The sequence below is a fragment of the Macaca mulatta genome, chromosome 3 (assembly GCF_049350105.2).
Source record: "Macaca mulatta isolate MMU2019108-1 chromosome 3, T2T-MMU8v2.0, whole genome shotgun sequence".
Classification (NCBI taxonomy): Eukaryota; Metazoa; Chordata; class Mammalia; order Primates; family Cercopithecidae; genus Macaca; species Macaca mulatta.
In genome coordinates, this window is record NC_133408.1 from 189,295,398 (window position 1) to 189,321,702 (window position 26,305).

A 26,305-nucleotide genomic window follows, 5' to 3' on the forward strand; every position below is an offset into this window, starting at 1 on the left:
ACATCCATTTATCTTGGATACTGTGCAATTTTTCTCCCAGACTTTCCTATCTTCATGTATGTCATCTCCAATCATACACAATGTAATGACATAAACTATGTTTATATCCTGTTGGAAAGTGATTTGATGTGTTTTGATTCTCTCTCTAAATGTCAGTTTCTCTTCACAGAGTCAAATCTCTCTGGAATCTTCCATTCCTAGTTCTCAAGGTCAGTCACCTGTCTGGGTCCAGGTGACCAAGCCCAGAAGGAGGGCATTATGAAAGCTGACCGGAGAGCCCCTTGGAGGGCATGTTTGGGGGCATCAGTGACAGACACATGCCTAGGAACGGAACCCAACAAACCGCCTTGGTGCTGGTTAGGTTTTATTTTAACAGGATGTTTTCTCTTATTTTTCAAAATATCAGTTATATCAATATTAGAAGTGTAAACAGGTACAAAATATACAGTACATAGAAACAATTTTCTTAACTAGTCTACTGCCTAATAAAAGTATGCATGAGGGGGCTGAATGAATGGGCGCTGCCAGGTCCCTCCCTCTGCAGGGGAGACAAGAGGACCAGTGGCTGCTTCAACAAAACAGGAATGGATATTTGTGTGGTAGGAACAGCACTGTGGTCAAATTAAGAAATCTGGGCCCACCTTTATGATGTTAGATGCTGGAATGAACAAGCCACTTGGCCCCCATACCCAGTCTCATGAGCTGGGCCCTCCAAGTGCCCCCAACAGGTCTGAGAGTGCACATGCTAAGGAGACTAGGGCACAGAGGAGGTGGCTGCTACAAGCAGAAGTTCCTTCGAGGCCTGGTGACTGGACTCTTGTCGGTGTGGGACAAATATTTTAAGAGGGAAAACCTGGAAATCTCTGCTTTCCCGCAATGATGTTCCAGTAGGATGAGACGTCTCGCCTGTGGCTCTTCCCCACTCATGGCACACCATGTGTACTCAACAGTGAGAGGCTGAGGTGTGTCCCCTCTGAGCGGTTTGCACCTCTAAAAAGAAATCCCTGTCCTGCTGCTTCCCAAGGTCACAGTAATGATCAAATGAGATGCATTTTGAAAATGAGAAACCACCATAGAAAGTGAACAGGAGACAGAAGCGTCTCACAGAGTGGGAGGCAGCCCCAGGTGGGGGTGGGCGGCCAGGCTTTGCTCCTGGGGTGGTGCAGCTCCCCAGTTTCAGCTTCTCCATCTCTCCAGACCTAATGCTGTGATTTCTGACAACTCGTCCTTATGAGGCCGAGGAGTCACACACTAGGAGACACCACCAGGTGCCCTTGGGACAGGTACTGCAGATGGCCTGAAATAGAGAAAATTGGGGCCAGCACTTTTGGGGGACCTTTTCAGGAGAGGCAAGCTGGGAAATGCAACCGCTATTCCTGGAGGGGTCCTTCCTGCTGCGCTGAGGTGTGCTCCAAGGGACCCAATGGCCCTCACTGCCCAAGGGCTTGGTGCTCTGGGCTCACTCAGCCCACCTGGGCAGAGCAGGGGCGCCCACGAGACCCCATCCCCAGGAGTCAGTGGGCCAGGGGTCCCCAACTGCTAACCTTCCAACACACTATCAGACTCAGTGACATAGTGACAGAAATGCAAGCCCTGAAAACCAAAAGTACCTACAAAATTCAAATGGCCCTATTACTATTTTCCAGCTTTTTCCTCAAGAATTAAAAAAAAAAAAAAAAAAAAAAAAAAAAAAAAAAAAAAAACAGGTTTCCAATTAAATTACTTAAAATTCTACAGCGCTCCCATCTTCACAGAGAATTCTACTTGGTTTCGAGGTGGCAGCTGTCCTGGTGGATAGTTTCTCCTTCTCCAGTGATCATCAGTTCAGCAACTTGGACATTTGGGTTCTCCCCGTCCCGCGTCTGCCTGAAGCTTCCACGCCGCCCTGCTGCCTGCACACGGGGCTTTTTACACGTGCGGCCAGCCGGGGTCACGGGGCTGGTGGTGCTCACATGTCCCCGCCATCGGTGGGTCCTAGGACGCTGAGGCCACAAGTCCAGTCGGTCACAAGGTCTGTGGAGGCCAAAGGTCCTTTGGAGGCGGGGCTCTTGAACGGGTCGGGTGGTGCGGGCGGCGTCGGGAGTGGCTGGCCTCGGGCCGGGGTCTTGGCGCCCGCCGCATGGTTGCGCTGGTGCTTGCGGAGGTGGTCCTTGCGGATGAAGCTCTTGCCGCAGACCGTGCAGGTGAAGGGCCGCACGCCCGTGTGCGTTCGGTAGTGGTCGATGAGCTTGGAGCGTTCGGTGAAGCGCTTCTCACACTCGGTGCAGGGGAAGGGACGCTCGCCTGTGTGCAGCATGCGGTGGCGGATGAGGTGCGCAGGGCGTGTGAAGCAGCGGCCGCACTCCCCACACCGCAGGGCGCTGCCATCCCGTGCGCTGCCCCCACCGCTGCCGCTGCCCCCGCCGCCGCCACCGCCGCCGCCGCCGCCGCCACTGCCAGTGCCAGGGGCCGACCCGTCGGGCACCCCGCAGCTGCGCTGGTGCGCGCTCAGGCTGACCTGCAGCTGGAAGCTCTTCCCACACGTGGCACAGGTGAAGGGCCGGCCCCCGGGGGGCGCCGCGGGGTGCTTCTTCAGCCCTGGCTTGTGGCCAAAGCCTTTGGTCCGGCCAGGGTATTTACAGGGTTCGTTGAAGGGCCTCGGGGCCTGGCTGGGGTCCAAGACGGCCTCTCCGTTATCTGAGGAGTAAGGAAGCCCCTCCGGCCCCGTCCTCGGGTTCAGGCCCACTGGCGGTTTACACCGGAAATTCCAGCCCCACCGGACCCCCCCGAAGAGCCAGTCCCCAGGAGGGGTCTCCTCCTGGGCCACAGCAGGGCTGAGCTCACTCATGTCCCTCTCAGGCCGGGCGGGCTCTCGCAGCCCCAGCACAGGGTCCTGGCTGGGGAAGGAGCTGCCCTGGCTTTCCCAGGCTCCTTCCTGGGCAGGACTAGGGAAAAACCGCGTGGCTTGGCCTGGTCCAAACAGGGTCCCGTGAGCCTCTAGGTCAGTAGGATGTACAGGTGTGGCCACCACCTCCTCTTCCTGGACTTCTGTTTTTATTACAATTTTTACATCTGCTGAGAAAGACAAAAAGACAGATACTGACCTGTCCCGTACCTGCTGAGCGAGCCACGATCTGCCACCATCACTGCTCAGCAGCTGCTTGGCCACACGAACTCCACCAAGGCCCTCCTGGCTGAGCCCAGAGGGCAGCTCAGCAGAGCAGCCTGGTGGTTGTGAGGCGGCCTCCCACCGGAGGACACCAGTGTTCTGGCACCTTCACCACAGGAAAAGCCACCAGCATATCTGCTCCCCAGGTTCCATTTTTCAGTGTGGTTGTTAAGGCAAAGCATGAATTGATCCTCAGAAAGGAATTCGGACTGCTGCAGGTACTGTGCCCCACCGCAGTGCAGGGAATGGAGGTTCAGACAGCGCCGCCACACAGCAGCTGTGGGCTGCAGGCAGTTCCTAACCCACAGCTCATCTGTGAATGCCCACTTCACAGGTGTGAGGATTAAACCAGATGACATGTCTGAAAGTGCCTTAGTGAGCTATTTGACATGCAGCAGCATTCAATAAATGGACCCACTAGCTAATGATAAAAATATTACTGAATGTGTTTGATTTTATGTAAGTGTACTTGAACTTCACATTCTGAGGTTTCACATCAGGGATCTTGGCTATTAGCACGTGTTCTGGGTGCTAAAATATGACGTTATTAAAGTAACAGGTGACTGGGCTTTACAACAGAAGTAAACAGAAAGCTAACAGATAAATTTGGTGGCAGTTCTTCTGAAATCGGCTTTCAGACACCTGTCTTTGGTAGTACCAATATCTAAGAAGTGGTTTCAGTTCAGTTTTGTTTTCTTCCATGCCAGAGAGAAGCCACAGTTGCTTAAGCCTGGGGAGGAGGTATATCCTTCAATCGATCAGCTTATTAGAATACACCACTTAACACCATATGAAAAAGCAACAGACTGAAACATGGATGTCCTCAAGAAGGGCTGCGGACGCCTATGATTTGGGAAGGAGATAAAGAACAGAATGTGCAAAGGGTCATAAGAGTGCAGACACCCTAATGTCTATTGGCTGGAAGGTCAGAGCAGTTCACCAGTGAAAATGAGACGCCTGGATGGAGGTACTCCCCACAGGCAAGCATGGCCCTTCCCTTCCTCCTGTTGCCACCCGTACCTTCTGTGGAGGCTGCTGTGTTGAGCTTCAGGGTCCCGTCCGAGCATGCTGAAGAGGGATGGTGGGGAGGGAGATCCGCCTGCCAGGAGGTAGGTGGGATGGTGGTGGAAAAGTTGGAATGGACACCTGTGATAAGGGGAGAACAGAGCCTGTGGGTTAGGGGAGGGATGGGGAGGACAGAAGACTGCTGGGGAGGAGAGCAGGCTAAGCTCTGAGGTCCTCCCCACTGGGGGCTTTTCTGAGTGATCCCGGTTCTTTTGTCCCCCACTCTGAGGCACTGGGAAGCTCAGACATCATCGCTGTGTTTCACACGGGCCCGTCTTGAATAGAGGCAGCCAGTGACTTCAATGCCCAAAGATGGGGCAAGAGGAGCGGCCGCACGGTTATGGAGGGGCCACTGGAACAGGGCCAGAGAGATGCCCAGGAACAGCATCTGCGACCTGAGAGAGGCTCGAGACAAGTCCTTCAGTACAGTCCCACCTTAAAATGGGAAAATTTCTAAAGTTGTCAGGTCGGAAGTGTTGAGGGCCCACAGCTCCCCCATGCTGCCATGAGCCCTCCCCTGTCCCTCCTGTGATCCCTGAAACTCATTCCTTATGTCCCTGTCTCAGCCACTTACCAGAGGTGGCGTCCGTGGAGATGTCTGCTGCGCCGGAATCCAACTGGCTGAGGCCCCAGGGCTCCTCCCCGATATCTGGCTGCCCGGCTGCCCATGCCTCCACGCCCAGGGCCTGCTGCTCCTGGAGCTGGAGCTCACCCTCCTGCTTGATCTGCATCAAGAGGTCTGGGGCAGGAACTGGGGGCCCCGAGCCTAGGAAGGGGAGTGAGTGTGAGGATACAGCATCACGGCCCCAAGAGGTCTGGGGCGGACACGCACCTAGCTGGAGAGGTAGACACAGGGGCCTTACAAGGGTCCAACAGCAAAAGAGCCTGGTGGGAAGGCAGGCAGCAGCAAACAGGATGGGGGCCTAGGGCAGAGCCTGAGGTCACATGGTATTGGGAATGCAGGTAGGGCAGGAAAGGGTGAGGTGGGGGAGGGGAAGAATACACAAGCACATTCTCAGGGCTAGGCTGCCAGTCCAGGGGGAGACTGAGTTGCCCTGGGAATGGCCTGCCCTCACTTGAAACACAGAAATCCTGGACAAAAGTGAACCCCAAGTCCCCCCCAAAACCTTACCCCCCTCATATATTTAAGTGAGTGCAAAAGAAAAGATCCCAGAGGTAAGAATGACAGAGAACACACAAAGTCCAATCAAGAGTTACAGTGGAAGGCAAGCGACCTAGAGTTATTGGAATAGGATACAGGCCTTAGGGGCTGGGCTTTCATGTCCATGTGAGGCTGGGAGTGTGGCCGAGCCACCTGCCTGAAGCCAGGAGCCATAGGCTGTGGCCTGTCTGTGAGATGGGGACTAGGAAAACTCCATCTGCCTGCGGGAGCCACCAGGAAGCAGCCTACTTGTCCAGGGCTATGTGTGGGAAAGAAACCCATAAAAACTTGGAATCCCATGTCCACACAGAATTCACACTACCCACATGGGCAGACACCATAAACTGAGAAATTCACAGAAAAACTGGCTGACAGCCATGGCAACTTAGGAGGCCCCAGCATGGGCAAATGCAGATCTGCCTCCGAGGGGCACCCACACAATGCAGTCCACAGGGGGCTCCTCAGGGAAAACTAAAACCAGAAGAAAAACTAAAACTTACAAAACAGAAGAGGTGCCAAATGGCCATGATAGTCATGGCAGAGTTCACTCCCAAGAACTACAGAAAAAAAGGAGAGGCTGAATGATACAGTAACCTAAGTATGTCTAAGATCATCAAAGAGATAAAGAACAGAATCTTTAAGGCAAGAACTGTAAATTATTTTGAAAAAGGTAGATTTGAAAAAGAACTCAACATTCTACAAATGACAGAGGCAGTTATGGAAATGAAAAACTCAAATGGATGGCTCTGGCTCAACAACAACAGACTGAACACAGCTAGAGAGAATATTAATGACTTGGGAGAGAGATCCACGGAAATAATCCAGAGTACAACATTGAGAGATAAAGAATGACAAATACGAAAAAGTTAAGAGACATGGAGGATAGAATGAGAAATTCCAACACATGCTGGTAGAAATCCCAGAAGAAGAGAATGGAGAAATGAGTAATGGCAATAGGTAAAGAAATAATGGTTGAGAAATTTCCAAAACTGACGGCATTGGGTAAGTCCACAGTTTGAAGAACAGACCAATTCCCAAGTAGGTAATAAAACAAACAAACCTAGACAACATTCATGTGAAATGGAACCATAGGAAAGACAAAGAGAAAAATCTTAAAAGGTACCCAAGAGACAATAATAACATTCAGACTAAGAGTAGATTTTCTTCAGCAACTAGGATATCAGAAGATCATGGAATATCTTCAAATGTTGAGAGAAAACATCTGTCAACTCACTTTATGAGGCTAAGACAATTTTTGTTGCACAAACTAGAGGGGTTGTATATGAACAAATTTAAAAAATAATCTCATATATGAACAGATATGCAAAGATTCTAAATGAAAGAATTACAAATCAAACCCAGCAATATATTTTCAAAAAAGAAAAAGACATAATATATTATGAACACACTGGGTTTATTCTGAGAGCTCAAGGATAATACTAGAAAATATAATGAACAAAGTTAAGATTAATAGCAAAAACAATAATCATCTCAACAGATGTAAAAACAACATTTAGCTCTTCTATTTTTGACATATGGCTGGCTAGATGTGCAAAGAAACAGAAATTCCTCCCAATGCGGAATATCTAAAATTGCTGAGTAGGCTGGGTACAGTGGCTCATGTCTGTAATCTCAGCACTCTGGGAGGCTGAGGTGGGAGGAGCTCTTGAGCCCAGGAGTTTGAGGCTGCAGTGAGCCATGTTTGCGCCACTACACTTCAGGCTGGGTGACAGGGTGAGACCCTGTCTCAAATAAACAAACAAAAAAAGCCAGCCTAGGCAACATACAAGACCCTGTCTCCACAGAGGGGAAAAAAAAAGTTTTTTAAAAAAAGTTAGCCAGGCATGGTGGCATCCCCTGTGGTCCCAGCTACTCAGGAGGGCCACTGTGGTCCAAGAACTTCCAGGTCAAGACTGTAACTTGAAGTGGTCTTAAGGCTGCACTGGCATCAGATGACCAGCCAAGGAACACATACACATTCTCAGGAGGAAAGCATTTTAAACACAGCTTTCAAATAATCAATGAGATTATTTACAGAAGTAAAAAAGGGGAGTGAAAGTATGAGGAAACAAGACTATCAAAACTGACCAAATTTTGAAAAAGAATCAAATGTAACTTTAGAGTGGTAACAAAAATAACTGAATTTTTTTTTTTTGAGATGGAGTCTCGCGCTGTTGCCCAGGCTGAAGTGCAGTGGCACAATCTTGGTTCACTGCAACCTCTGTCTCCCAGGTTCAAGCAATTCTCCTACCTCAGCCTCCCCAGTAGTGCTGGGAGTGCAAGTGCACGCCTCCGGGCCCGGCTAGTTTTTTTGTATTTTAGTAGAGATGGAGTTTCACTGTGTTGCAGGCTGGTCTCGAACTCCTGAGCTCTGGCAATCTGCCAGCCTCGGCCTCCCCAAATGCTACGATTACAGGCGTGAACTACTGTGCCTGGCCAATAACAAAATTTTAAAATCCAATGTGTAGGTTAAACAACAGAATGGAAATGACTGGTGAATAGTGAACTAACTAGAAGATAGAACAAATTATTCCAACCTTGGCCAGGCACGGTGGCTCACACCTGTAATCCCAGCACTATGGGAGGCCAAGGAGGGCGGATCACCAGGTCAGGAGATCGAGGCTAACATGGTGAAACTCCGTCTCTACTAAAAATACAAAAAATTAGCCAGATGTGGTGGCGGGCGCCTGTATCCCAGCCTATTCGGGAGGCTGAGGCAGGAGAATGGAGTGAACCCGGGAGGTGGAGGTTGCAGTGAGCCGAGTCGCACCACTGCACTGCAGCCTGCGCAACAGAGCAAGACTCCATCTCAAAAAAAAAAAAAAAAAAAAAGGCCAGGCGCGGTGGCTCAAGCCTGTAATCCCAGCACTTTGGGAGGCCAAGACGGGTGGATCACGAGGTCAGGAGATCGAGACCATCCTGTCTAACACGGTGAAACCCCCGTCTCTACTAAAAAATACAAAAAACTAGCCGGGCGAGGTGGCGGACACCTGTAGTCCCAGCTACTCGGGAGGCTGAGGCAGGAGAATGGCGTGAACCCGGGAGGCGGAGCTTGCAGTGAGCTGAGATCTGGCCACTGCACTCCAGCCTGAGCGACAGAGCGAGACTCCGTCTCAAAAAAAAAAAAAAAAAAAAAGAAATTTCAACCTCAACATAGAGACTGAGCTGAAAATATAAAGAGGGGTTCGAAGTTATAAAGGATAATATGAAAAAGCTCCAGAATAAAAGGTTAGAGAGAAAGGGGGCAAGGCAAAATTCAAAGAGGGAAGATAACACATTTTCCCAAATCGGTGAAACATTTTACTGATTACAGCAGGATAAAAGAAAATAAACCCACATCTAGATACATTGTAGTAAAACTGCAGATCACCCAAGACAGAGACCTAAAAGCAGAGAAAGAAAAAATGCAGATCATCCACAAAGGAATCCTGATTAGACTGATGGCAGATTCTCAATAGCAACAACAAAAGCCAGAAAAAAGGGGCAAATTATCTTCAAAAGCTAAGAGAAAATAACACTCAAGCTAAAATTATGTCTTTCCACTACAGTTGTCCCTTGGTGTCAGTGGGGGATTGGTTCTAGGGCACACCATGGATACCAAAATCCACAATGCTCAAATCTCTTATATAAACTGGTGTAGTATTTGCATATAACCCACACACATCCTCCTGTATACTTTAAATCACCTCTAGATTACTTATAATACCTAATACGGCATAAATGCTATGTAGATAGTTGTTACTCTGTATTGTTCAGAGAATAATGACAAGAAAAAAGTCTGTATATGTTTAGTAGACACCTTTTTTCCTGAATATTTCAAATGTGCAGTTACTTGAATCCACAAATTTGGAACACATAAAATACAGAGGACTCACTGTATAGGGATGGAATAAAGATATTTTCACACATATAAATATATATAAACTCATATACACACACAAAGTGAGGATTCATTACCATCAGACCCACAAAAAATAACTTCTAAAGGAAGAAAAAATTTCTAAAGACTCCTCTATAACAATAGAAATAGAATACATTAACTGTCAAATTAATTAAAAATAACAAAAGTTTGAAAAGGAAAAAACCTAAATGAATAATTCCCAAAGGAGGGGCAGGAAAAATACAGAAAAGGCAGAACTAAAGATTAACAGCACAGTTTAAGATGGTAGAAAATAATCCAAATAAACTAATAACCATAATCAATGTAAATGGTCTAGACCAGAGCTAAGAAGAAAAAATAATGTGAACCACATATCTAATTTTAAGTATTCTGGTAGTCATGTTAAAAAAGTAAGAACAGGTGAAATACATTTTAACAGTATATTTTATTTAGCCCAATATATTGAAAATGTTATTTCAAAATCAATATAAAATGATTTATATTATTTTATACATGCATGTTTTGTACACATGGCTTGTTTTTGTACATGGTTTTTGAAATGTGGTATTTTATCCTTACAGCACATTTCAAGTGCTCATGTGGATAGTGGTTACTGTTTGAATATTTAACAGGTAAAGGTAAAGATTATCAGACTAAAACCAAACAAATCCCCCAGCTATCTGCTGTTTTCAAGAGACATACCTAAACAGAAGGACGCAGAAAGCAATGTAAAAGAATGAAAGATGTACTAAGCCAGAACAATGTAAAGAAATGATTTAGCTATACCATATCACATGAAATAAACATTAAAAGTAAAAATATTCATAGAAATAAAAAGCATTACTCCATAATAGTAAACTAACCAGGAAGATAAAATAATTCTCAAGTTTTTTTTTTTTTGAGATGGAGTCTTCCTGTCACACTGGCTGGAGTGTAATGGTGCAATCTCGGCTCACTACAACCTCTACTTCCCAGGTTAAAGCGATTCTCCTGCCTCAGCTTCCCGAGTAGCTGGGATTACAGATGTGTGCCACCATGCCTGGCTATTTTTTGTATCTTTAGTAGAGACGGGGTTTCACCATGTTGGCCAGGCTGGCCTCAAACTCCTGACCTCAGGTGATCCACCCGTCTCAGCCTCCCAAAGCGCTAGGATTACAGGCGTAAGCCACCACGCCTACCCAATAACTCTAATTTTTTAAGCTTATAATATAGCTTCAAAATAATAAAGCAAAACTGATAAAACTCTAGGGAGAAATGAGCAAATCCATTTTTGCAGTGGGGGATTTTGATGTATCTCTCTGTAATTGATAAATCTAGCTAACTAAAGGTTACATAAAATTTGACCAACTCTACCAGTAAACCTGATCAAAGGGACCGAAATAGATTCCAAACACAGAAAACACAAGCTTTTTAAGCTACACAGAGCATTAAGGAAAAATGAACACTTTCTAGGTCATGAAACAGACTTCAGCAAAATTTAAACGACTAGTATTTTACACACTGCATTTTCTAGCTACAACATAATTAAGTTTGAAATCAATAACTCCCATACATACTAAAAATTTTAAATATATTGCTTTCTAAATAATCTGAGTCTAAGAAAAAAATCGCAATGAAAATTAGAAGATATCTGGAACCCAATATTAATGAAAATATTGTCTATCAAAATGTATGGGCTACAGCTACAATGGTACTCAGAGGAAATGTTATAGCCTTGTATGTTTATATTAAAAAAGAAAACACGGGGGCTGGGAGCAGTGGCTCAAGCCTATAATCCCAGCACTTTGGGAGGCTGTGGCAGATCACGAGGTCAGGAGATTGAGACCATCCTGGCCAACATGGTGAAACCTCGTCTCTACTAAAAATACAAAAATTAGCTGGGTGTGGTGGCTTGTGCCTGTAGTCCCAGCTCCTCAGGAGGCTGAGGTAGGAGAATGGCTCCAACCCGGGAAGTGGAGATTGCAGTGACCCAAGATCGCGCCACTGTAAGCCTGGAGACTGAGCGAGACATCGTGTAAAAAAAAAAAAAATAATAATAATGCGGGTCAAAAATTAATGGGTTAAACAGTCAATGCAAGACATTAGAAAATAAATAACATTTAAGAACCTTTTCAAACGTAGAAGGAGATAATACATATAAGAGTATCATAAACTAATAAAAGAGAAGACAAAGATAGAATATAGTTAGTCAAAGTTGGTTCTTTGAAGAGACTATTAAACCAATTCACCTCTAGCAAGATTATCAAGAGAATGGGAGAGACAGCACCAATAACCAATTGGAAGAATGAAAAAGGGAACATAATGATAAATGTAGCAGAGATTTAAAAGATATAGAGGATATTATGTTATTCCAAGTAATTTGAAAACTCTGGGGAAACTGACAAATTCCTAGAAAAATTTCAACCTGCCAAAACTAAAGAAGAAATAGAAAACCCGAATAGTCCTATAACTAAAATAAATTAAATCGGTAGTAAAAAATCTTCCCCACCAAGAAAACTTCGGGCTCAGGTGGCCCCACTGGTGTTTTCTACTAAACATTCAAGGAATAGATAATTCCAACATTACAAAAACTCTCTGAAATTTAAAAACAGAATGAATACATCATAGCTCATATTTTTAATACCAAAACCAGACAAAGATGGTCTGAGAAAAGAAAATTACAAGCCCATCTTTTCCATGAACAAAGATTCAAAACTTCTAAACAAAATAATTAGCATACAGCAATGTACATAAAGGATCATGACAAAGTTAGGTTTATTCCAAGACTGCAAGGTTGGTTCAACATTAGAAAGTAACATAATTTGCCTTACTAGCAGGTTAAGGAGAAAAAAACGCATAATCATCTCAATGGATACCAAAAGAAATTATATAAAATTCAAGTCATTACTGTTAGAAACACCTAGCCAACCACAGACAAAGGAAACTTCTTTAGCCAGATAAAGGATATTTGTAAACAAAATCTTTAGCAAATATTATACTCAATGTGAAAAGTTAAAAAGTGTTCTCTTTAAAATCATGAACCAATAGGATACCTGGTATCATCATTTCTATTTAAGGATTTTCTGGGAGTTCTCAGTCAACACAATAAAACAAGAAAAAAAACCCGTAAATATTTAAAAAGAAATTATTACTCATAGATATGATTAACTTTTCAGAAAATCTGAGAATGATTAGACAATTAATAGAAAGGTTATTAGCATTAATGAAAATTTTAGTAGGGTTCCTAGATCGTTAAATAAATGAAAGACAACTATATTTTTATATATTAATACTGTGAGGTTTTTGAGAAAGCCTATCAATTACAATTTTTCTTCCTTATCAAGGGTCTTAACACACACAGAAACAAAACAAAAAGGAAGACAGGCGAGGCTAAGCTATTTTTATTACTGATAATTCATGGCATAATTCTGCATAAAGGGCAGAGACATTGGAATGAGCTCTTGTGATGGGAGAAAAAGCATTTAGAGAGGAGTATTCTCTGCCCTCAAGTCCCCAACAGCAACAAACAGAAAATGCAATTTGGAAAAAAGATACCACCAACAAAAGTGATTTTTTTTTTTTAAAAGAACCTAGGAATATATCTAATAAAATATGTCCAAGACCTTAATATAAATATAAAACTTCACTGCGACATTATAGACAAACCAAATGGAGTGACTTAGGACATTCACAGATAACATGACTGAATATAGTAAAAGTGTCAATTCTCTCCAAAATGTTAATAGATGGAATGCAATTGCAACCATAACCCCAACTGGAATTTTTCATGGAACTTGATAAGGCAATTTGAGGGTTTATCTGAAAGAGCAAAGGGAAAGAAGAGCCAAAGTGTAGTGAAAAAGAAGCAGGGTCTCCACCTCAGAGCACCACAAAAGTCCATTTCTGAAGGATGAAGAACTTGAACATGAAAGATGAACTCTGAAAACCTTTAGCAGGAAATACGAGAAGGTGCACTGGTGCGCTACAGCATTGAAGAACGTAAACATTTCTTAATTGTTTAAGGCACAAAAAGGATAAACCATAAAGGAAAGACTAGTAAATCTGAGAACTTTAAAATGAAAAGCATCTGTTCTTTAAAATATACCACAAACGGAAAAGATAACAGCAACACACATAGTTGACAAAAAGATTAATATTTAGAATACGTAGAGAACACTTACAGGCCAGGCACAGTGGTTCCTGCCTGTAATCGCAGCACTTTGGGAGGCCGAGGCAGGCAGAGATCACTTAAGGTCAGGAGTTCAAGACCAGTCTGGCCAACATGGTGAAACACTGTCTCTACTAAAAATATAACAATTAGCTGGGCGTGGTGATGCCCACCTGTATTCCCAGCTACTTGGGAGGCTGAGGCAGGAGAATTACTTGAACCCAGGAGGCGGAGGTTGTAGTGAGCCAAGATTGCACCACTGCACTCTAGCCTGAGCAACAGAGCAAGACTCTATTAACAAAAAACAACTTAAAAAAATGCAGAGAAGACATAAACACACATTTCACAGAAGAGGAAGGACAAATAGCTCACAAATAGAGGATGTAATGTTCAATCTCATTAATTAGGAAAATCCAAGTTTTAAACCATAAATTTTAAACCATTTCCCTCACACCAAATGGGCAGAAATAAAAACAGCATTTCCCAGGCTGGTGAGGATAAGGTGTGATTGGAACCCCCAGGCCCTCCTGGGAATACCAGCCGGTATCCCCACCTGACATCACCTGGAAAAGTTTGAACACGTGTCTCTTCTTTCCTATGGCCCAGCAGTTCCACTCCTGGATCTACACCTAGAGAAACTTTTACATATGCATAAGAATGTTCACAACAGCAAAAACAGCTAAAAACAAAAACAAAAAAAAAAAAACAACAAAAACCAACACGAACACCCACCAACAGTAGAAGGAAAAAATACATTGTGTTATGGTCATAAAATACAAAACTGTAAAGTGCTGAAAATCATGAAAATGAATGAGCCACAGCTCATTAACATGGATGGCTCTCAAAAACATAACAGCAAATGAGAAAAGCAGGTTAAGGAAGAACATATGTGGTATGATTCCATTTATAAAAAGTTCAAAAGCAGGTAAAACCAAATGTATTACTTAGGATACATACTGAGGGAATAAAAATGTAAAGAAAGGCAAGGGACTCTATTTCTGAATTTTCAGTTTATGTACATTATAAAAGGAAGGAAGGGGTGTGATCAGGGAAGGACGGGGGTCCAGGAGGTTCAAGCTGTGGTCTCTCTCTCATGCTGGGTGTTGGGAATACGGGTTTACTACTCATCTCTAAACGGTTTACTACTCATCTCTAAACGTCACATGAATTTTGTTCTGTATGTATTTTGTTTGTTGTTATATATAATACACAGTAACAATGTTGTAAAACAGGGGTCCCCATGCCCCGGGGAACCTGGACTGCACAGCAGGGGGTGGGTGGAAGACGAGTAAGTGAAGCTTCATCTGTATTTACAGCCACTCTCCATCGCTGGCATTACCGACTGAGCTATGCCTCCTGTCAGATCAGTGGTGGCATTAGTCTCACAGCAGCGCAAACCCTATTGTGAACTGTGCATGCGAGGGGTCTGGGTCACACTCCCTTCTTATGAGATGGAAGAGTTTCATCCCCAAACCATCCTCCTGGTCCCCCATCGGTGGAAAAATTGTCTTCCATGAAACTGGTCCCTGGTGCCAAAAAGGTTGGAGACCGCTGTTTTTAAAGAAAGAAAACACAATATTTTTAAAAAGGAAAGCATCTGATACAATATAACACTTGTTTGCAATAAAAACTTTTGGGTAGCCTGGTTAGAAAGAAATGTCTTTAACAGTATTTTCAAAAGCCAAAGGCAAAAATCATACTTAAGGCTGAAACTCTAGAAATATATCTTGTCCACAGACAGGATGCCACTATCACTGCTGCTATTCAACAATGTCCTAGTCAAACTGCTAAAGAAGAAAAATAAAGTTATAAAAAGTTAAAAAGCAGACACAATCTTTGTATGATTTGTAGAGGATATAATAATCTACATAAAAAATCCAAGAGAATATAAAGAAACAAACCATTAGACATGAGAGCAAGATTTTTTTAAAATAAAAGTCAACAGCATACCTGTACACCTGCAATAACTATTAATACATGTAATAAACTGTAAAAATCCCATTTATAATGAAAAACAACTATCAGGAGAAAACTGTAAAATCTTATTCAAGCACATAGAAGGAAGCCTTCAATAAATGAGTCTTCCAGTGATTAGAAAGGCTAATGTTGTCATGAGAGCAATTCTCCAGAAATTAGACTGTAAAGTAAATGCAATTCCAATCAAATTTCCAACAGGATTTTCTTAGGAACTTGACATACAGATCCCAAAATTCATATAAAAGAACAAAGATCCAAGAATAGCCAAGACAATTTTTTGAACAACAAGTAGAGAAGGATTAGTCTACTAGATATCAAGGTTTATCATGAAGCTAAAAGAGCAAGGTGTTGGTGCAGAGACCGACAAAGAGACCAATGACACAGAAGAAAGCACCCAGAAACAGCCTTGTGCACATGCAGAAACTGGCTCAGGACAGAATCGCATCACAAATCAGTGGAGAAAAGCTAACACATTCAGCAAACTTTGCTGGAAAATCAGACCATCGTTGTCGGAGGAAAAACTGAAACCCTTCCTTGCAAGCTACGCACATTTTAATTCTAGATAAATTAAAAACTTAAATTTGAAAAGCAAAACTTTTAAAAATTTATAAAAAAAGAGAGAATATCTTTCTGACCTTGAGTGAGGTAAGCAAGGATCTCTTACTACAGAAAAAGCACAGATCATAAAGGAAAAGACTGACATGTTTGACTCTTTCAACAGTGAAAACTTGCATACAAGAACTATAACGTTAAAAGACCTACCACCGACACGGAGAAAATGTTTGTAATGCAAATAATAGACAAAGGATTCGTATCTAGAACACATACAAAGAAGCCCTGAATCAATAAGAAAATGAAGAACATCTCAACAGAAAAAGAAAAGACAATTCACTGGAGAAGCAGCCAAATAATCATATAAAAAGGGTGCACATACTCACTAACAGTAGGGAAAATACAAGTTGAAACGAGAGGCCATCTCACCCCCATCAGGTTGGCAAAAATGTAATTATGGAAACTGGGCAAAGATGTTAGGAAGCAAGTTCTAGGAGCACCTGTTGGCACTGGGTACCCCGGGGAGGGCGATACAGTAGCGGAAAAGGTGAAATCAAGCCTACGACGTGGTAAGGCCACTGCTGGATCTGTTTCCTGGAGTAGCATCCCCACAGGGGCACAAAGAAACAGGCGCAAGAACGCTCACTACAGTATTGCTTGTGAGTGAACAATCAGAAAAAGTTTAAGTGCCAATCAGTGGAGGAATGGAAAATAAATTACAATATACTTGCTTCTGGAATATTAACCATCTGTTAAAAGGAATGAACTTGATCTACATGTATCAACATGGATACGTCTGAAATACAGAATAAATGAGTGATAAATATAACAACATCTATGTAATTTTTCAGAACACAAAAAAACCATACTATATATTGTTTACAGCTACCAAAGTACACAGCAGACGTTTCAAAATGTGGATAGGAAGAATAAACACAGAAAATTCAGGACAAAGGGTTGCCCTAGGGAGGCCTGGGGGACCTAAAAAGGGATTTAAATGGTATCGGAAATACATTATTTCACACACACACACCACACACACACACGTTTTAAATTTTGAAACAGCATACATTCAGCAAATAGTTACTGAATTCCTACTCTGTACTAGGCAATATTCTAGGGTCCTAGAATGATTAAACAGATACAAATTTTTCTACTTTTGAAATTGACATTCTAATGGAGACCTGACATATGATGAATGTATAAATAGGAAACATATATATGACGTGACGCTGTGTGACACGGAAGACCCAAAGCAGGAAAGGAGGCCTGGAGTCCTGGGTGGGGAGGAGTTGCAGTACCGATGACAGGAAAGGCCTGCAGGTGGGACCTGCCTAAAGAGCACTCCCAGTAGAGGGCACTGCGAAGGCCCTGGCACAGGGCAGAGGGGACAGCAACGTGGATGGTGCAGCTGGGCAGAGTTAGAGAAAAGTGGAGGAGGTGAGCTGACGGTGCAGGTCAGATGGAAAGCCAGGACTTGGGTCCGACTTGGGTCTAAAAGGGATCACTCTGCTGGGCTGAGACGAGACTCAGGGGGATCAGAGCAGGAGGAAAGGGGATGGTGACAACCTCAGCAGGAGATAATGGACCTAGGTGGCAGAGCAGAGGGGACAAGGCCAAGTAAGAAGACAGACCTTTCAGCACCATGGAGGGCCCTGATAACCAAGGTTGGAGAGGTTTTGGTGGAAGAGGTAACAGAGTGGGAGGGAAGGGGCAGGAGACAGCAAGCGCAGATGTCCCCAAGGGGCTCTGCCACAAAGGGAAGCAGAGAAGCGGGCAGGGGCTGCAGGGGTAGAGGTCAAGGCAGGATTGCTTGTGTTGCCCTTGAGAAGGTGGCATGAGGTGGGATCTGGCGCCAGATTGAAGGAGGGCTTTGGCTGGAGGGCTGACAGTTTAGCAGTCACAGGAGTGAAGGCAGAGAAGGGGGCACAGGTGCAGGCAGATGGCGTGGGGAGGGCTGTGCGAGTGGTATGTTTCTCTTTAATTTAAAAAAAAGGGTTAAAATATAAAACTATTCTCAGTTGTGCACCATACACAAACAGATGAGCTAGGTTTGGCCCTCAGCCACAGTTTGCTGGCCCCTGGGCTAAGGAGACACAGTGTGACTGTGTTGCAGAGCACCCACTGAAGTCGCTGGTCATGAATGTCATGTGACACCAGCAGCCAGCTTACCTGGTTCTCTGCAGTCAGGTGCAGCTGTTTGGCTGCAGGTGCAGAACACCAGTGGATTTCACAGGTGGATACAATGACCAAAACAGGGGTAAGAGCGCTGAGGCTGTGTGCAATGGGGAACCACAGTGGTGGGCATGGAGGGAAATGAGGATGAACTAGGGCAGTAAAAAGGCAGCAGGGTTGGTGGCTTGCAGGTCTTGAAGGACTGGAAATTGCTGGAATCAGGACACCAGACAGGGAATTGAAGGGACGGCAGGAGGCGGCTGGGGAGTGGTGTGCTGGAGATGGAGATGGTGGGTGTGGTGCAGTCATTGTCATCACAGTCACAGATGGCTGTGGGATGGGTGGAGGGGGCACAGGACCATCCGTATGGAGGCTGCCATGGCCAAGACTGAGGGCAGGAAGAGTGACAAGAAAAGAGGGAAGGTCTGCAGAAGCAGCAAAAAGACGAGGCCTGAGACCCAAAGGCAGGGTCTCTAGAGAGGGATTGAGGCTGGCAGAGGCACAATCTGAGGGGTCAGGACCCTGTCCCCGGTGGGCCTGGGCTTAGAGGGAGGCAGGGAAGAGGATGACAAGCACTCAGAGGGCTGCAGTCCCCTGGAGCTCAGTCCGAGCAGGGAGCACTCAGGACCTGGTGGGTCTGCTGAGCCCTGAGTCCCACAAGGCTCAGTGGGGGGATGTACAGGAGGTGAGAAGGGGAGGTGAGGTCTCACAAGGGATGGGCAAGGCCAAATGTGGCAAGGGATGAGCTGGGAGTCCTGGCTTCTCAGACAAAGGGGAGAGAGATAAAGGCCACACAGAATCCCTGCCAACAGGCTCAAGGTGGACAGTGGAGTTTGTGTCTACTCATCTTGTCTAATGGTGGGTAGAGGCCACCATTCAGGTAGAGCTGCTGAGTATCATACGATGCAGCTAGAGAGTGTTACAGGGTCTTACCAGTAACCAGCATATTTCGAGGCCCCTCTTTATTCTCGTTTAATGATGCTGTGGAAGTGAGGGAAGCCTCCACACACGGTGTAAATACAACGAAACCCACCTACCCAGAACCTCCCACCCAGGCTAGGAAGCTGGACGTGCATGGGTCGTAACCCTCTTTTCCAGCCCAATAGTATGTGTTCTCAGCCGTCTTTCTGTCCTCTAGCATTCAGCACTGTCCTTGACACCTAGAAAATTCTCAAAATACATCTGTAGAACTAAACTGTCAATGTCCTGATGACGACTAGCAAAGCGCCCAGCTCGGAACATGCTTCTACCCTTAGGAAAGTGCAAATCTGACTGAGATGAGATGATGAACATGGGGGAGGCGTTTAATTTCACACAAGTGGAGCACAGGAGGGCCTCTGCGGAACACCACCTTTTTAAGTGTCAGGCGAAAGCGAAAACCAAGGCAGGTGGGACGGTCAAGGGCGGGTCTTCTGGAGGAATCAGGGGTTGAGCCTTGCAGAGATGTGGTCTCCGTGGTCAAATGACCCAGCAGGTCTTCACTTTAGGAATTTGGTTTTTCTCCTGTGTCCACCTGTCCTTCCCTTAACTTTCAAAGGTGCTGACTGGCTCCAGGGAAATCTGAGACACTGATATCTGGTAACCAGATTCACCTTAAATAAATGTGTGCTTCTAATCATACCAAACCATAAGGCTGACCAATGGGTGTATGTTCTACAACTGCTATGGGTTTAAATTAAGGTTGGTTCTTGGAGGCAAGGCTGACTCTTTGCAAAGCTTTCAATTAATTTTGTTGTCAATATACAGCTGACCTTGAACAACATGGGTTTGAACTATGCAGGCCCACTTCTAAATGGATTTTCTTCTGCCTCTGCCACGCCTGAGACAGCAAGACCAACCCCTCCTCTTCCTTCAGTCTACTCAATCTGAAGATGACAATGAGGATGACCTTTATGATGACTCACTTCCACTTAATGAGTAGTAAATATCTTTTTTTTTTTTTTTGAGACAGAGTCTTGCTCTGTTGCCCAGGCTGGAGTGCAGTGGCACAATCTCGGCTCACTGCAAGCTCCGCCTCCTGTGTTCACGCCACTCTTTCTGCCTCAGCCTCCCGAGCAGCTGGGACTATAGACGCCCGCCACCATACCCAGCTAATTTTTTGTATATTTAGTAGAGATGGGGTTTCACCGTGTTAGCCAGGATGGTCTCGATCTCCTCACCTCGTGATCTGCCTGCCTTGGCCTCCTAAAGTGCTGGGATCACAGGTGTGAGCCACCACGCCCAGCCTATTTTCTTTTCCTTATGATCTTCCTAGAAACATTTTCTTTTCCCTAGCTTATTATAAGTATACACTATGTAACACATAGAACATACAGAATATGTGTTATTGACTGTTTGTATTATCAATAAGGCTTCTGGTCAATAGGAGACTATCAGCAAACTTTTTGGAGAGTCAAAAGTTATACGTAGATTTTTGGCTGCGTGGGACCGGGGGCTGTTGCCCCTGGCCCCTGCGTTGTTCAAGGGTCAACTATGCTCCTGCCTTCCCTCTCGGTGTCCTCCTCTCCCTCCCCTCATTCTGTTCCCTGCCTTTGTCTCTTCCTAAAAGATTAGGTTTGCCACCTGTTTCCCTGATAGAAAGTGTTCATTTCTGGAGCATTAGCTGAATAAGTTAGAGATTAAAATTCAACTATAAAAAACTCAGACATAAAACCTGTAAGTTTCCTGTTTCTCCTCAGCTTTCTCTGGAAAGATCACACCCTTTCTGGCCTTCCCATCTCTGTTTCCCGCATATCACCTGAGGCCTCCCTGGCCTTCTCCCAGCCCTTACCTGGACTCGGGTCCACAGGAACATCCGGAATCTTGGGGCCAGGGCGGCGCCAGTGGCAGGGCTCCTTCCCTTGTTCAATCTGGGAGAGGACCTCGGGCTTGGAGATGGCGTAGTCTGAGGAAAGACAGAAGGTTAGTTTTTGCCATGTTCCAGTCAGAGCTGGGAACAGTCAGCCCGGAAAACCAACAATGGTCTAGAAACGAAATCTCTTGATTGTCACAGAGCAGGAGCTTCCAACTGCAGGCAATTTTGCTCCCCAGGGGACATTTGGCAAAGTCTGGAGACAATTCTGGTTGTCGTGCCCAGGGCTGGGGGAAAGGTGATTGACATCTGGAAGGTAGAAGCCAGGGCTGCTGCTGAACATCCTACAATACAGAGGATGGCCCCCAACACACAGAATCACCTGGTCCCAAAATGTCAACAGTGCTGGGGTGAAGAAACTGCTGCAGAGCACGCATGTTACACAGCAGTGCACTTGTGCTGACGAAACATAACCTCACATCTGCACCTGCTCCTGTCCTCTCTAATAGGCCTCGCTGCCCTCGGCTCCAGGGTCACACAGAAACCATCGGGAAGAGGAAATCAGCCCAGGAAGAAACAGTCTGGGCCCTTCCTGGGCAGGATCAAACAAGGAGAGCAGCAGTAGCCCCACAGGCTGAGGGAAGCAACGTTCTGAGGCGTGAAGACAATGTCTGCCGCAAGCAGCACCGTCTGCCCATGTTCTCCACTGACCTCCAGGCAAGTTGCCATAAGGGCCATGCATGTTTGTAGGAGAAGACTGAAAGAAAGAGTCTTTCTCTAATGTGAGTCAATTACATACTGGATCTGAGAGCAGAAGGGGCCTTCCTGCTCCAAGTCAGCAAGAACAGAAAGGTCCACACCCTGGGCCTGCGTAGGAGAGAAGCCACCGCCTTTCCCAGCCTGGCATTCTGGGAAACTCAACACAAGGAGAAGGGAGCTTTTAACTCCATCACCCAGGGCTCATCTTTCACAAAAGATAACAACTTGCAAAGTCAACAGTGTTTTTGGTGATTTACATATCACTGTCATGAAAACAACTATGTGGAAGGAGAAGTTTGAGGACTTGCAAAATCCTATTTAACAGAGAAATGAGTGTCAGGTCTTACCCAGGGAGACCAGTGTCTCGTAGTTGCCCCTCATCACATGCTTGTAGAGCTCCTTCTGCCAGTCCTCCAGCTTGCCCCACTCCTGCTCGGAGAAATACACGGCCACATCATCAAACGTCACGGGCACCTAGAACCACAAGTGTCACACTCGCTCACCCACACGCTCACGGGTTTGGCCACTTGATCTCCCCAACCCCAAGGAATCCCAGGGCTACCTTCGGGGACTCCCCCTTGCTGCCCGGGGGCAGCCGCAGGATCCAGAAGTTCCTGTTGCGCAGCAGGTTCTCCACATTCTCCAGCCGCCTCTGCAGCAGCCCGTACTCCTGCAGCAGGGTCCCCAGCACGGCCCACTTGCCCTCCAGCTGGTTCCCGAACTCCACAGCTGTCTTCTCACAATCGGCCAGCTTCTTCTCAGCCATCCCAGTTCGACCTTCTAGGGAAAGCAGGCGAGCAGCCTGCGATTCAATCTTCCTCTCCATGGCCTGAATCGTGGCTGCCATCGTCCACGGAGAAATCTTTGAGAAACAAAAGAGAAACCGGCGTCATTCATTCCACCCACTGACTTCACTGAGCCCCTCTCTCACTAATATGTGTGGACAAGTGGGGCTATCCCGTACCACATGCCAGATCTCAGGCTGGCAATCACCTGTTTGGGTATGTTAGGTCTATGTCTGGGTGGGTGCCTTTACTCCAGGCCTCTGCAGCACAATGCAGACCCTTCTCACGGTGCTTACCCCCCTACACAGTAATTTCCTACCCACGCCTATACTGTGGGCTCCCTGAACATGGTATTGCATCTTTTCATACCACAGTCCTTGACACATGGCAGGTACCCAGTGCAATTTTGCTGTGTAAACAGTGACTTAGCATTGCTGGGCATTTTAGTGGAGAAATGGTAAACTGCAGATTTACTAGAGCTCAGCCTGCACCTCCCCTCATGATTACACAGGAACTGTCTACTGATGATGACCCAGCAAAAAAACAGCTGGTTCACTGAAACGGCACAAACAAAAGTATTGCTCAATTTCTTTCTTTCTTTCTTTCTTTTTTTTTTTTTTTAAAGCATCTCATGTCCTCTTTTAATAAACATAAAAATATAATGGCCAGTTCCTCTTCCCCCAGGACAGTCTCATTTTGTCACCTTCCCATCTGCCCCTCCCCCACAAGCTAAAATCCCCATGACATCAAATCTCCATCAGTCCAGAGTTTTTTGACACTGCATGAGCCATACAAGATTCTTTCTCTTTCCCAAGTCCCACCCGCTCAAGGTAAAAACGATGGCCTCCGACATTTTTGTAGCTGTACCAGGAACAGTGACATACCCTGCAGCCTGGTGAGGAAAATGGACATATGCCACAAAGTTAGACTTGTATATGGGCAGCAACCATCTTAATTAGAGATGAGGGGCTTCCCTGTCATTGGAAATGTGCACATGGTGTATCAGTGACCGACAGGTGGGAAAAGGAAGAATGGGCACATTTTGCCTTGGGTAGGGAGCTGGACTGTTTGAGACACCTACATCTGAATGTGGGACCTACAGGGCAGAGAGGCGCTCCTGGTATCGGGACCTGAGATCAACGAGGATCAACGCCTCCTTACAACATTCTGCAAAATAATTCCTCAACAAAGGTCGGTGACTATTTCCAAAATGAAAAAGTGGCTACTAGAAACCAGTGTGGATTCACTTAGAGAAAGTCACTGAGAACTAGAACGTGGATGGACACCTCAAAAAACAGAGACAAAAGGAGAGTTTGAGCAGAGGCAGAAAAAAACTTGCCTAGGACAGTGCTGAAGAGACTATTTGGAGGGAAGCAGGACGCAAACAAGGTAGGACTCTAAAGGGTCTTCAAGGCTGGGAGGTTCTGGACAAGCTGAACTGTTTCTAGGCGAAAACCCCAGTGTGGGTGGGAGTCTTGCTCTCAAGTAGTAGGTGGTCCCGCAGCACCTGGGTGGGCTGGCTTGGTTCTGGGCTTGAGTCCACCCTCCACCTAAGGCCACTGTTCCTTCCCTCACCTCTCCTTTCTCAGATCAATCCCTGTCACGTGATCCCAAAGCCAAGAGTTTACTCCAGAAGCTTCCTTTCAACTGGTCACCAGCTCCCCATCCACTGAAATCCTCCCCATCCTCCACGTGCATTATTACGGTCTTTGTGTGGCATGAAAGGGATCTCCACATAAACTACTTTATTAAGAAAATATTAGTCTTTTACAGATGGACAACAAGGTGCACGGTTTTCTTACAATTCTGATGGGGCCAGGAAACCCTCTGTAAGGCCCTCACATTATGTGGTGGGAGGTGGCGACTGTGCGCTGCTCACTCCAGCCCAGATTCTTACTGTCTGGTGGCTGGAATATGTGGGGCTGTCCTTAGACTCCTGCCAGGAAGCCGAAATTCTTTGCTTGAGAGGAGCTGATGGTAAGAGGAGCGGGATCCCTCACCCACTGCCCACCCGCAGGATGAAGTCCAGCCATGCAGGCCCCTTCCTAGTCTCTCTCTGCAGACTCCTTTCCCACTGCCTCAAACCAAAACCATCTTCTCCAGGCTCATGGACTCCTTTCTGTTCCTCAACACGCCCTGCACTGTCCCGTCTCTCTGCGCCTTTGCCCAGGCACTCCTCCCTCCCTGAAAGCACCACGGGTCTAGCTGGGCCTGAAATCCTAGCCTTCCCTAAAATCCGGGTCAAATCACAGAGGCACAGAGCATCAGGCCAGGAGGGGTGGACAGCGGTACCAGGCGGCCCCCTGACACTCCTTCCCCGGGAGCCCACCGCAAGCTTCCACCTGGGCGCCAGCACTCACCCCTTTCTGTTTTGCACGATTATTGCCTACGTACCTGTCTGCTTGGTCCTTGAATACACGGAGCCACTGTGTGTCTTTTTTCACACTTTGCAGCTGGGTAATCCTGGGCAAGTTAACTTCTCTAGGCCCCGGGTTTTTCTTTTGTATGACAGAGATTAACACCAGTACCCACCCGACAGGCTTGCTGTGAGGACAGACTAACGCCTCAACAGGGCTTGTTCAAGTGCCTGGCTCTATATTCCCTTCCGAGCCGACCCCGGGGAGCTGCGCACGTAGTGGGTGTTGGTGTATGCGGATTCGAAGCCGGACACCTCCCAGGTGCCACCAGGCCGCTGCGGGGGAGATGGAAAGGGACCTACAGGCCGAGCGCCAGGCAGAGAAAGGAGCCGTGGGTGGGGTGGGGGGCACCCAGAAGGAGGGGACAGCGGCTGGGGCGGGGGCAGGAAGCCCCGGAGGGCCCAAAGAACTTGGCGTGCGGCGGCCCCGGCGCGGGGACAACCGTTCCGCCAGCGCTCGGGCTCCGCTCATAGTGGGGACCCGGCCGACGGGCGCAGTAGGCCCCGGCGGACCCCGCGCCCCATTCGCGGGAGCCCCAGGCCCAGTGGTCCGGTCCGGACCCCGGAACCCCTCCCCAAGGCCTGCGGCGCCGTGTGCCGGGCCCGGGCCGCCCGGGGCCCCAGGCCGCGAGTCCGTGCGCGCGCGGGTCGCCCTTACCGGAGCCGCGACCGCCTCGGCCATGGCCCTGCGCTGTCCCGCCCGGGCCCGGAGGAAGTCGTCGCCGCCGCCGCGCGGCACCACGCAGGCCCGGCCGCCCGGTGCTCTCCGCAGGCGGCGCCTGCCTGGCCTTGCCTCTGTCGCCGCTCCTCGCTGGCTGCCCCTGCGCCGCGCCGCGCTGCCCGCAGTCGCGCCGCCTCCGTCAGCGCCCGGCCGGTCCACACTGCATCCTGGGAGCCGGCGCCGCGGCCCGGCCGACGAAGGCCCGTGAGGCTTCCTGGAGGCAGCGCGGCCGCACAGCCCCACCTGCAGCCCGAGAGGCGAACGGCAGGCGCGGCGCCCGCCTGCCCGCGGCCCCGCCCCGCCCCGCCCCGCCCAGCCCCGCCCGCGGGGCCCGACGGGAGGACCTAGCGACCCTGGCCGACCCCGCGACCCCGGCCGGACTGCGGAGCGCGGGGGGAGTCACTGCACTGGCCCCGCGGCCCAGCCCGAGAATTCGGTTACCGAAAGGGTCCCCCTCGTGGGACCCGCCTGGCCGCGCCCGCGGGCGAGCACGGGCTTCCGGGCAGGGCGGCCCCCTCGGCCCGGGAGGCCCGGCTCCCCTTACCCCGCCCCAGGGACACTTCTGCTGCCAGAGGTCCTGGGTCTGGAGGTTTGGGCTATTTGGGGGGAGACAGATGTAGCTCATGCCCATCTGTGTTTGAAATGGAATAAATACTTTCAACAGCAGGAATATAGTTCGGTAAACCCCGGTAGGCAGCCACCTAGCATTTTCTGTAATGGGTTTTTT

The 26,305-nt window shown here is 47.2% G+C and overlaps 1 protein-coding gene across 6 annotated transcripts; it reads right to left on the reverse strand.

The window, feature by feature from the left end:
* Positions 1–347: 347 nt before the first annotated feature.
* Positions 348–25,813, reverse strand: ZNF746 (zinc finger protein 746). Of its 6 annotated transcripts, none has more exons than XM_077997674.1 (7): positions 25,516–25,813; positions 22,219–22,518; positions 22,004–22,085; positions 20,877–20,990; positions 4,788–4,979; positions 4,169–4,294; positions 348–3,051 (listed from the first exon to the last, which is right to left on the reverse strand). In XM_077997674.1, the coding sequence occupies exons 1-7, from the start codon at positions 25,537–25,539 to the stop codon at positions 1,949–1,951; spliced, it is 1,941 nt and encodes a 646-aa protein (XP_077853800.1). In that variant the 5' UTR covers positions 25,540–25,813; the 3' UTR covers positions 348–1,948. The 6 variants fall into 6 exon arrangements, with proteins under 6 accessions (XP_077853800.1, XP_077853799.1, XP_077853797.1 ...); XM_077997673.1 differs by having other exon boundaries at positions 348–3,054; XM_077997671.1 differs by having other exon boundaries at positions 22,004–22,130.
* Positions 25,814–26,305: the final 492 nt, after the last annotated feature.

Excerpts from the sequence above, each read along its gene's own strand:
- ZNF746 (XM_077997670.1), bottom strand. The coding sequence starts at position 25,539 with ATGGCCGAGGCGGTCGCGGCTCCG. Across the intron at positions 4,980-20,876 it reads TCCTGTGGACCCGAGTCCAG|GCTCGGGGCCCCCAGTTCCT; the intron begins GTAAGGGCTGGG and ends TCCCCTTCCTAG. Across the intron at positions 3,055-4,168 it reads CACAGCAGCCTCCACAGAAG|CAGATGTAAAAATTGTAATA; the intron begins GTACGGGTGGCA and ends TGTCTTTCTCAG.